The sequence below is a fragment of the Malus sylvestris genome, chromosome 11, assembly GCF_916048215.2.
Source record: "Malus sylvestris chromosome 11, drMalSylv7.2, whole genome shotgun sequence".
Classification (NCBI taxonomy): Eukaryota; Viridiplantae; Streptophyta; class Magnoliopsida; order Rosales; family Rosaceae; genus Malus; species Malus sylvestris.
In genome coordinates, this window is record NC_062270.1 from 20,814,465 (window position 1) to 20,825,523 (window position 11,059).

Consider the following 11,059-nt stretch of genomic DNA (forward strand, 5'->3'; position numbering starts at 1 on the left):
CCACCAAATGAAAGGGTGGCTTATAGCATGATTTCTAGTAGTGCTTATATGATATGGGTGTACATTATTATATGTGAAATCCACTTATATTAAAGAAATAATAAATGGCTCGTTTGAAAATATTTTTAAAATAAATGAAAGCATTTTTAGAGAAAATATTTATGGGTTCCAAAAGCACTTCAAGTGCTTTTTCAGGATTTGCTTGTATTTTTATTAATCCAAAAATATTTTTACAAAAAGAGTTTTTTGTCATTTTAAAAGCAGTTTCAAACGAATCTAAAAACTATCATCGATTATGTGTTTACATTACTCTAAATTCCACCGTCAGCAAATTCATGCACATGCACAATCAAATCACACATGTTATATATTGATTAAGTCCAAAAGCGACAACTAAATGTAAAAGTGCATATCACGCACTGGCGCATCTATATATACATATACAAACCAATACTTAGCAGCAGCAGTAGCCAACAGTGGTATCCCCCCTGGCCCTAGCCCCGGATCTCTACGGCCTTTTCTTCTTCATCTCATCAAATATCTCTCTTCTATCACTTGATATCCTTACTTTTAAGCTCTAATATTTTTGCTGCTAGCTAGTATAGCTAGTAGTGAAAAGCTAACTAAAGCATGGGGACGAAGACAACATGTAGGAGGCTTATTAAGGCCCCAGCATCCCAAATGTTAGTGGTTGCGTGCATATTTATGTTGCTGGTTGAGTCATCGGCGGGTTCAAAAGCCAGGCACTTCAAATGGGACGTGGAGTATGTGTTTTGGTCACCGGATTGCATCGAAAATGTTGTGATGGGGATCAATGGCCAGTTTCCAGGGCCGACCATCCGAGCCAAAGCTGGAGACACAGTGGTTATTGATCTCACTAACAAACTCCACACCGAGGGAGTTGTTATTCACTGGCATGGAATCAGACAGGTCTTGTGCCTCTCTCTCTCTCTCTCTCTCTCTCGCTCTCTCATTTCTAGTTGCTATCTATGTGTGCTAATATGATTTGTTGTGGATCTGAATGCATGAAGTTTGGAAGTCCTTGGGCAGATGGAACAGCATCCATCTCACAATGTGTCATCAACCCTGGAGAGACCTTCACTTATAGGTTCAAAGTTGACAAGGTAAGTAATGGATCATGGAAGGTAGGGCTTTCTCTCTCTGGATTTCTTGGTGTTAACGGATGGTGGATGAGTGCAGGCTGGGACATACTTTTACCACGGGCACTACGGAATGCAAAGATCAGCAGGGTTGTACGGGTCTCTGGTTGTGGACGTAGAAGATGGCAGGAAAGAGCCGTTCCACTACGACGGCGAGTTTAACCTTTTACTGAGCGACTGGTGGCATGAAAGCGTTCACCACCAAGAAGTTGGCCTCTCTTCCAACCCTCTCCGTTGGATTGGTGAACCCCAGGTACATATTATATAATTATAATTAATTTTTAATTAATTACCTCCATTACATCGTCCCTTCCCCTAGTTAGCCTATTTGTCGGTCTTATACGAATACATTTTTGCTCACCTCCCTCAATGGTGGTAATGCTCATAGTATTTGCCGTGCATTTGCATTGGTCCGGTGATTCCAATCTGATTTCTTTTCCAATTTCCACATTGCGCTGTCTTTGCTTTAACTTTTATCATGTATTCATAGACTTTGTTTCTCATAGGAAATTTTCATACCCTTTTCTTAAACAGTCTATACTATTGACTGTTGAGTAGTCCGTTCTCCTATCTATGTAAATAATTAAAAATATTAATTTAAATTTAATCATGATCGTTTATTTTTAATATGTTGAATTGCTCTTTACTGTTAAAAAAATTGTACTCTTACTTCCTAAAACAAAATAAATATTGTTAATTATATTGATTGCAGACAAAAAATACCTAATTTCTAGTTTTTACCTGTGACTTACTTTTCCTCACGCGGTTTGCGTATAAATTTACTACAGCACAACGCATTTTCTGTATTTTGATACTTATTTTTACAGTAAAAAAATGATAGTTTCTTGATAAGTGATGGATGGAAACTGGAAGAGTGTGCAATATGAATAAAGTTGAAGTTTTATTATAAAATTAATTAGTAATATGAAGAGTAGTTCAACTTATTTATAAGTTCATGCAAAATTTCTCCTTCTATCAATGTGAAATTCATTCTCAACACGAGACCAAAAGAAGAAGGCTAGCTACACGTTGTCACCGTCACTAATATGATTTTAGAATATTTGCAATGCGTTAGGTGGTGGATCCTTGTCTAAAGTTTCAATCCCAAATCTATCCATCTAAATATAATATATGTTTTTTAAAATTTAAATTAAAATATAAACCATCTGTTTTTTTATTTATAATGTTCTTAATTTAGATCGCTGTTCTGTTCGATGATTGACAGACATTGCTGATCAATGGGAGGGGCCAGTACAACTGTTCTCTGGCAGCGCGCTATAGCAATTCTAGTTCAAGCCAGTGCCAATTAAGAGGAAGCGAACATTGCGCACCCGAAATACTCCATGTGCTTCCAAATAAGATCTACAGGCTCAGGATAGCCAGCACCACTGCCCTAGCATCCCTCAACTTGGCCATTGGGGTAAAAACCTTCTTCTCTTTCACTACATGTATCTTATACATATTTTACTATTTGTGACAGTCAATTTCAACTTTATTTAATTATTGCCCTAAAGTTGGAAGATACTTTGATTCCTTTTGCTATTAGCCACATTTTGTTTTCTGGGCTAACCATGTTTTACACTCTTGAAGTTAAACACATTGCATCATTAGGTTTTGAAATTATGTCAATTTATATTTTCTGCTTATTTGATTTCTTCATAAATTTAATTAATAAGGTGGTAGGTGTGATAATCATTTTTAAGATGGGATGTATAAGCCACACTTGCACTACATAGATAAAACTAGTCATCACATAGCTTCGTCATCTCCTCCATGGATGCTTGGCAGCGCAAAACAAGTACTAGCTAATGGCACAATTTGGTGTCAAATGTTTAAGTGTAACTCGTACCTCATGTCAATGGTGAGTCCTGCATCAACCACGTCGTCATTTAAAAAAGACTTTTTATATTAGCACCCCACAAAATGTTGAATGCACCCCACATTAAAATTTAATATTAAATGATTCATTTACCCTACTATGCAATGACAATTTCAACTATCAAAATCCATTTGACCCTCCATTGTTAAACAAAATCATAACCAATGAAACTACAAACATGTTGATTGAGAAGAATTATTTTTGACGAATGAAACACGAAATCGATTTTTCGGAAACTTCAAATGAGGTAAGACTTTATATTTTTTTTATTGTGTTAGTGATTTTGAGACATCAATAATAATTTAATCTTGCTTTTGTTGCGTTATTCAAGTTTCTATGTTCGTATTCATCTTTTAGGGATCACATGGATTACATGAAAAATTAAACACCTAAAATTACTACCAAATATTAAAAATAGACGACATGAGTTTTAATGGTGGAATTGAAAACAATCCACATGTGCTTTTAATTCTAGGCGGCATCTTTTGTCAAAATTCCAGTAGGCACTTTTTGTCCAAATTAAAAGCTTTATAAGATTTGAAAAATGTGAGGGTGTATAGAAAATGTAAGTGTATATTGAGAATGTGAGGTGTGAGGCTATTATGGAAAAATATGTGGGGGTGTATTAAGATAATTTTTCATTGAAAAAATAAATGTAAGGTGTATTAAGTACGTGAGATTTATTCAACAATTTGTGACATAATAAGCCTTTAAATAAAAGAATGAATTGGTAAAATGGGTTATCATGGTGTCAATGGGCGTCACGTTATTGGGTACTGCTATCATGCACCAATATGAGTCATAAAAGTGACAAGTTGTGCAAAAGGTATTGGGGAATTTAGACAGACAGAGGCTCTACAAGGATTACTTATTATAATTCTATCTTTTTCTTTTTCTTTTCCTTTCCCAGAATCTTCCCTACACACTATATGCACTATGCATGGTTCATGAAAAAAGTATTTTAAAAGTGGAGTTGAGTGGGTGCCCAATGGGAGAGGCAATTTGGGAGGAATTACATGTTATGCAGCAAAGAAAAATCCCTAATAATCGACTGAGTGGCAGCCAGGTATTGGCCAAAAATACCAATGCATGATTGTTGGCCTTTTAGCCAATTAGACTCCGCTTGGTGAACTGGATGTGATAGGTTGTGTAATTACAATAAACTTGAGTTTAGTCCGTTGTTTGTTGTGTCAAATGTAAAATGGACATGACTTGATATAATGAGTTATGAATCTACAATAGAGTGGATTGTCTAACTTATCCTTATACATAAGTTACAAGTCATGTTTTACAAATCTCTGCCTCTATCTCTCAATCCTATCTAGCCCACCAAACGGGCCTATACTGCCCATTTTAGGACCCATTCATTCTGACAGGATTATCCTTCACGCTTTTGAAATTGGTTTTTTTCCTAATTAAAAAAAAACTGTTCAAGCATGTGAAAAGTTGTTTTGGTTGATTTATACTTTTCAACTTAATGTATTTCGGATTAAAACTTTTTTGTTTCTCTTTTAGTGAAGATTATACATGCAAACTATCGCTTAATATTGAAAAAACATATTAGGCATTGTACATTTTGTACTCTAGTCTGTAGAAAAAGGAGAACAGTAATTAACTTTGGAAGAGAAAAAGCCTTGGCGCATGTGTTAAAAGCTGCTGCTTTGCTTTTCCTGAGTAGCTCTCTCCTATCCTCTCATCGGAATGAATGAGTTGGACCATATAACAGAATCAGAACACGTGATTCTTTTTCTGTTGGCGTGGCCTGTTGCACATCATGATCAAATTTGACATCTGATTAGCACATGTGCTCTAATTTATGTTGGATTGAGATTCTATCGAGATCTCAAATCCTGGGTTCATTGACAGAGAAATTCAGATCGTACAATTTAAATTGAATTTGTCCAGATTTTTTTGTTTGTGTGAGATGGACTTATGGAATAGAATAATGGGACCGCAAGATTTAACTTGAACGGTTTAGATTTTTTAGATTGGAGGTAGATTCTCAACCCTCCAACTTTTTGTGCCCTCCCGTTTGTGTGGTCACGATTAAACCACGTCAACATTTTATATTATTATTCATTTTTATCTTATTATCTCTATAAAAAAATAATATAAAATGTTAACGTAGCTTAACTGTGACCACACAAAACAGGAGGACACGGGAAATGGGAGGGCAGAGAATCTGCCTCCTTTTAGATTGTACTCTGGAGTATGAGATCCAAAGAGGATCTCAACCCCCTAAACCTATACCTATACGTAGTATGTATTCTTTGTACGTAGCTTCTGGCATCCAATATATATATATATATGTGTGTGTGTGTGTGTGTGTGTGTGTGTGTAGCATGTAGTACAGCATGCATGCGTCCTTGTTCTTCTATAATTTCCCGTTACTTGCTGCATATAACGAATCTAAAGGACACTATAATTTCCAACCAAAACAAAAACTGTCATGTTTTCTTGTTTTGGTGAACATGTCATGTTGCTATACTCAAACATTAACCAGTGTAAAATATTTAGCAGAAATATTCAAATCTAATCGAAAGTAACCATGAATTCTTCACTTAGAGACCGTAGAACTCTATTACGTACTTAGTGGTGTACATTGTTGATATGCTGTCAGTATTATTTGTTTAAAATGTTTTCTTGATTCAGTCTACTAAGTAAAATTGAACAAATATTGACAATGTATCACATATAAACAGTATAGATTGGTATACCTATATTCTAAATCAACATTATATATTGTGCAAAAATTGTGTAACTTGATTTTGTTATATATGTTTGATGTGTTGTAGAATCACAAAATGGTGGTGGTGGAAGCTGACGGAAATTATGTGACGCCATTTGCGGTTGATGACTTGGACATCTACTCAGGCGAGAGCTACTCAGTCCTCATAACAACCAACCAAGACCCTTCCAACAACTACTGGCTTTCAGCAGGAGTGAGAGGAAGGGAACCCAAAACCCCGCAGGGTCTTTCAGTCCTAAACTACCGCCCAAACTCCGCTTCAAAGCTCCCCGCTTCGTCACCTCCGACCACACCTGCATGGAATGATTACGCCCACAGCAAGTCCTTCAGCAACAAAATTCTGGCCCTGATGGGCTCCCCAAAGCCTCCCAAGAATTACGACCGTCGGATCACCCTCCTCAACACCCAAAACAAGATCAACGGCTACACCAAGTGGGCCATTAACAATGTCTCCCTAACGTTACCGCCCACTCCTTACTTGGGATCCATTAAGTACGGTTTAAGGCACGCTTTTCAGCAGAATAGCCCGCCGGAGAGCTTCTCCAACGACTACGACGTGATGAAGCAGCCCGTCAACCCTAACACCACCACCGGGAACGGGGTTTACATACTGGCCATGAACACAACAGTCGATATCATACTTCAAAACGCGAACGCACTGACCGCTAACGTGAGCGAAATACACCCATGGCACTTGCATGGGCACGACTTTTGGGTATTGGGGTACGGTGAAGGCAAGTTTGACCCCAAGAAAGATGAGAAGAAATTGAACTTGAAGAATCCACCGCTGCGGAATACGGCGGTGATATTTCCTTACGGGTGGACGGCTCTTAGGTTTGTGGCCGACAATCCCGGAGCATGGGCGTTCCATTGTCACATTGAGCCTCATTTGCATATGGGAATGGGAGTCGTCTTTGCGGAAGGCATCCAACACCTCACCAAAATCCCTCAGGAGGCTATTGCATGTGGTCTCACTGGGAAGATGCTTATGACAGCCAACCACAATTAATAATCTTGCTGCTTAGGTTAATTTGTGTTTATTTATAATATGCGAGTCGAGTAAGTTACCTTTGATTCGTCGGTCGAGATTATGTATTTGAGTATGCATCTCTATATGCAATTAGCTTTTGATACATCTATGATTAATTTATATTGATTGGTGTTTTGTTCAACATAATAATTTAGGTGAGAAAAAATGAAAAATATATGGATCTAGCATAACTTCACCAACTGAACAATTTTTATTAATTAATTACTAGTAATTCGTTGAATTACATCAAATATTATTAACTAATTAAACCTAGAAAGGTACTTAGGCATATGGTTTTTTTTCTTTCTCTTTTAGTAAACCTACTTAGACATATGTTGGATGTGAACTAATGGGAAAGGCAGGGGACGTAAGGCGTGGAGAAGGAAGAGGTGCCCTGGGCATTGTTGCAGTATGCATAAACATCCTTGTTTGGAACACCCGATCTTATATTGACGTTATCCATTATAATGTTGGTGCAGCAATTCTGTCCACAGTCCAATGTAATTGCTTGCAAAACACCGGAAGATCCAGCAATGTTACGGAATGTCACATCGCTCACTTGTACGCACTGCATGCACCATAAAATTAATTCCGTCATACATAACCATAATTTAAAACGAACTAACAAGTAGAACACATATGAGTCATGACAAACATTATCAGTTAAGTCACCTTGTTTATGTCCATTACTGAAGTAGGATTAGCAAAATAGTGCTGGTCTATTATGATTGGGTTCTCAATGTCTGTAAATGTAATTCCCTCAAAGGTGATCTTCCTCGCATATCCTGAGCCGCCCTACAATGCACGCAATAAAAAATAATATTATTAATATAACTGAACTAATTAATCACATGACTAATAAATTAAGTGTCAAATTAAGGAATTTCTTACTTCCCATGTCTTGATTCTCATTCCATTTTGGGTGCCTCTGAAACTGCAATTGCTTACTTGAATCTCTTCCACTGCACTATGTTCTCCATTTTGACCAAGACTTCCAATACTACAAGTGTACATACAATTAATGAATTAAAATTAAAAATTTAATCCCTGATTTAATGAGGAAATATAAATGAACAACAAATTATGCTGGGAAAATAATAATTATTACCTAATACCATGGCCTGGTCCACATTTAACACCATTAATCTTGATAAAAGATGAACCACTATTGATGGCAATACAGTCATCGCCTATAAATATACACGATAAATACAAAAATAGCAAAACGAAGAATCAGCTCCCAGTTTACTTCCTTACGAATCTAATTACATGAAAAAGGTCGACATAAATATTATCATATATATATATGTAGTTATTAATTACCAGTTGCAATAAGAGAATTGTGAATGGTAAGTTTGGTGGATGAAGAAATATCAATTCCATCAGTGTTAGGGCTTTCTTTCGGAGCACTAATTAAGAGTCCGAAAACCCGGCCACCATTGCAGCTGTTGATGCTTATATGATTCTTGGGGCTGTTCAAGAATGTGAGGCGACTCAGCAGGAAACCATCACATTTGTGGATGTGGAGACTAGTTGGTCGCTGGCAGTGTGATTTCTTGTTCCCGCATAATTTCCACCAACCGGCACCGTTGCCATCTATACGACCTCCGCCGTTTATCATAAGACCGGGCACATTCGCAAACTGAATCCATTTGTCCTTGTTTTTCCATGCACCAATGTTATTTGGAGCAATAATACTTCCTTGTATCTGCAAATTTTACCCCAGCAAAATTAAGAAAGAAATAATCGGCATAAACAAACAATATAATACAAAAAATAGTATCATATGTTAAAAATAAAGATTTCATTGAATAGGGTTTATATGGTTACCTGGAAATTTATGTTACTTGACCTGCAAGGACCCTGGAAAGCCACGGAATTTAACAAGAATGTTTTACTTTTCGGTACAACCAGGGTAGCGATGCCTCGAGTTGTTGATACACACAGAGCTCCCCATGCTTTGAGGAAGGCCTTTTTGTTTGAAGCACAAGTTAAACCAGGACACAATAAATAAACAAACCCTTTGTAAATCCAACTACAATTCAAAACTAAAATATACATACAATTGAATCATCAGCTTGGCCATTCCCAACAGCACCATAATCAATCACATTGAAAGTATTTTCTTGCGCTCCCATTGCTTCTAGGAAGGCCTGCTTAATTAATTGCACCAATTGCACAAAATCAATAAAAATTTATTAAGGCAAAAGGGAAAAATCATTCACAGAAATTGAAAAATGAAGAAAATATATGAAGAAGAAGTGGTAGCATACTTGATGCGAATCATCTTGTGTCTCGGCGTTATTAGTCCCAACATCGAATGTCTTCATTGGTCGAGATCCCCATGCTTCTGGGAAGAAGGCCTCCTTTAACTTGAGTTGAACAAAAAAATAAAGACACATGAGTAAATTAAAACATTAATCTTAATTGGTGGAAAGAGAAATCAATGGATATATATATATATATATATATATATATATATATATGTATATGTATGTATGTATGTATGTATATATGAAACAAAGAGACTGAATGAATAATACGAAGTGTAGATAGACATACTTGTGAGTCATCATCATCATCGGTGGGGGCATACTCAGAGGTATAGAAAGTATTTGAAGTTGGTGTTGCATCATCACCATCTAGTACTAGTGATCTACTAGCAATACATGAAGTAGGTGAATTAGCAATCACAATGATCGCAAACAAAAAGATGGCAACTTTTCGATGCATTTTTAATGCTAATTGCTAACTGAAGGAGAAATATATGAAACAAATTAGTCAGAAATGAGGATGAAGAACAAGCTAGGCTGCACTACTTTGTACTAATGGTTATAAACCTTTGGCGGTGAATGTTGAGGAGATGAACCAGAGTGAAAGGATAATAAGTACATATACACACACATATATATAGGGTTCATGCATGCGATGCGATATCAATAATCATAAGTAACGTTGGTGTGGTACCAAAATAGACAGAGATCACAATATATTCTGGTTTTGGGATGTCAATCAATCAATCAATCAAGATTTCAAATCCTTTCTTCTTTTGTTTTTCGTAATTTTTTGGTTTTTCCTTCGTTAACCAAAATACCGATTATGATTCATTTTTTCCATATAGAAGCTAGGTCGAATCGCATGTCTACCTTTATTATTATTGTGATGAGGCATTGATTTCTTAATTCTAATCAGTTTTGTCTGTGAAAATGTTGTGTGTACTTATTTTTTTCTTTTTTTATGAGAAGCTATCATGCGTCAATCAATATAAATTGGATGAGAGACTGGAATTAAGGTCAAATGATAAAAAAAAGGGGGTCAAATCTTCAATCCATAATAAAATGTCAAGTGACCAAATCTTCAATCATAGTTTTCAACCAAATTTAACCATAGATAGTGGAAACTGCAACGTGACTTTTTTTTTTCGAAAGAGCAATGTCAATTTTTAATTTTTTTTTTAGTACATGAATATTTTTTATATTAAAGGGAGGGAGAGTTCGGCAAAACCACATAATGGGCAGCCTAATTTGGTATTGAATTCGCCATCCACAAGATTCAAACTTAGCACCTCTCAGTTCCAAGTGAAGAAGAATACCACTACATCGTAGTATTGAATGATTATAATTTTTATTTATGATGTGGAGACCTAAATTAACCTAACTCTAACGGGCTAAGCAGACCTCCCCTGTCATTCCCTGAGGGTGCGTTTGGTACGCAGACGGGACGGGACGGGACGGGACGGAACGAAGGTGTAATTTTTGAAAAAGACATGGGGTATATTTGTCTTAAAATGGTAAAACATTGTGTTCCACATACGTGGAACAAACCCGTTCCAGGGGGGGGGAGGTGGAACGCAAAAACACCCAAAATCTGTCATGTGGAACAGCCCGTTCCACCCATTTTTAGCGCACCAAACGCGGGACGGAACGCTTCGTCCCGTTCCGTCCCGTCCCGTCCCGCGTACCAAACGCACCCTGAAAGCCCGACCACGAGGACCCCGTGAATACAACACCCCAATCGCCAGAGCGTCATACTCCCAATTATCCCCAAAACATATTAAACCCTTTTATTTGTATGAGTTGGATTAGAGTTTTCATACCAAAAAAAAAAAAAAACTTTTTTAAACGAAATAATTTTGTCGGGCCAAATAAGATTCCAAATGACATGCTCGACGAATATATTCTTCGGGTAAATTGTATATTTTCTTTTGAATTTATAATATATAAATAAATATAGTTAATTCA

The 11,059-nt window shown here is 36.7% G+C and overlaps 2 protein-coding genes across 3 annotated transcripts; one reads left to right on the forward strand and one right to left on the reverse strand.

Annotated features, from left to right (window-relative positions):
- The first annotated feature begins 449 nt into the window (after positions 1–449).
- LOC126591076 (L-ascorbate oxidase-like) lies at positions 450–6,938 on the forward strand. Its single transcript, XM_050256636.1, has 5 exons — positions 450–930; positions 1,032–1,124; positions 1,201–1,413; positions 2,386–2,580; positions 5,835–6,938. Exons 1-5 carry the CDS (start codon positions 631–633, stop codon positions 6,795–6,797), a joined length of 1,764 nt encoding a protein of 587 aa, XP_050112593.1. The 5' UTR covers positions 450–630; the 3' UTR covers positions 6,798–6,938.
- Positions 6,939–7,040: 102 nt separating this feature from the next.
- LOC126591077 (probable polygalacturonase At3g15720) lies at positions 7,041–9,659 on the reverse strand. Of its 2 annotated transcripts, none has more exons than XM_050256638.1 (9): positions 9,381–9,659; positions 9,092–9,190; positions 8,882–8,971; positions 8,649–8,789; positions 8,142–8,526; positions 7,927–8,008; positions 7,710–7,818; positions 7,491–7,613; positions 7,041–7,386 (listed from the first exon to the last, which is right to left on the reverse strand). In XM_050256638.1, the coding sequence occupies exons 1-9, from the start codon at positions 9,549–9,551 to the stop codon at positions 7,165–7,167; spliced, it is 1,422 nt and encodes a 473-aa protein (XP_050112595.1). In that variant the 5' UTR covers positions 9,552–9,659; the 3' UTR covers positions 7,041–7,164. The 2 variants fall into 2 exon arrangements, with proteins under 2 accessions (XP_050112595.1, XP_050112594.1); XM_050256637.1 differs by having other exon boundaries at positions 8,882–8,974.
- Positions 9,660–11,059: the final 1,400 nt, after the last annotated feature.

Bases quoted from the DNA above. Each gene is read 5' to 3' on its own strand.
- LOC126591077 (XM_050256637.1), bottom strand. From the start codon at position 9,551: ATGCATCGAAAAGTTGCCATCTTTTTGTTTGCGATCATTGTGATTGCT. The intron at 7,819-7,926 runs GTAATAATTATT...GTACACTTGTAG, and splicing joins GGACCAGGCCATGGTATTAG to TATTGGAAGTCTTGGTCAAA. The intron at 7,387-7,490 runs GTGACTTAACTG...TGGTGCATGCAG, and splicing joins CAGTAATGGACATAAACAAG to TGCGTACAAGTGAGCGATGT.
- LOC126591076 (XM_050256636.1), top strand. From the start codon at position 631: ATGGGGACGAAGACAACATGTAGGAGGCTTATTAAGGCCCCAGCATCC. The intron at 931-1,031 runs GTCTTGTGCCTC...GAATGCATGAAG, and splicing joins ACTGGCATGGAATCAGACAG to TTTGGAAGTCCTTGGGCAGA. The intron at 1,125-1,200 runs GTAAGTAATGGA...GGATGAGTGCAG, and splicing joins ATAGGTTCAAAGTTGACAAG to GCTGGGACATACTTTTACCA.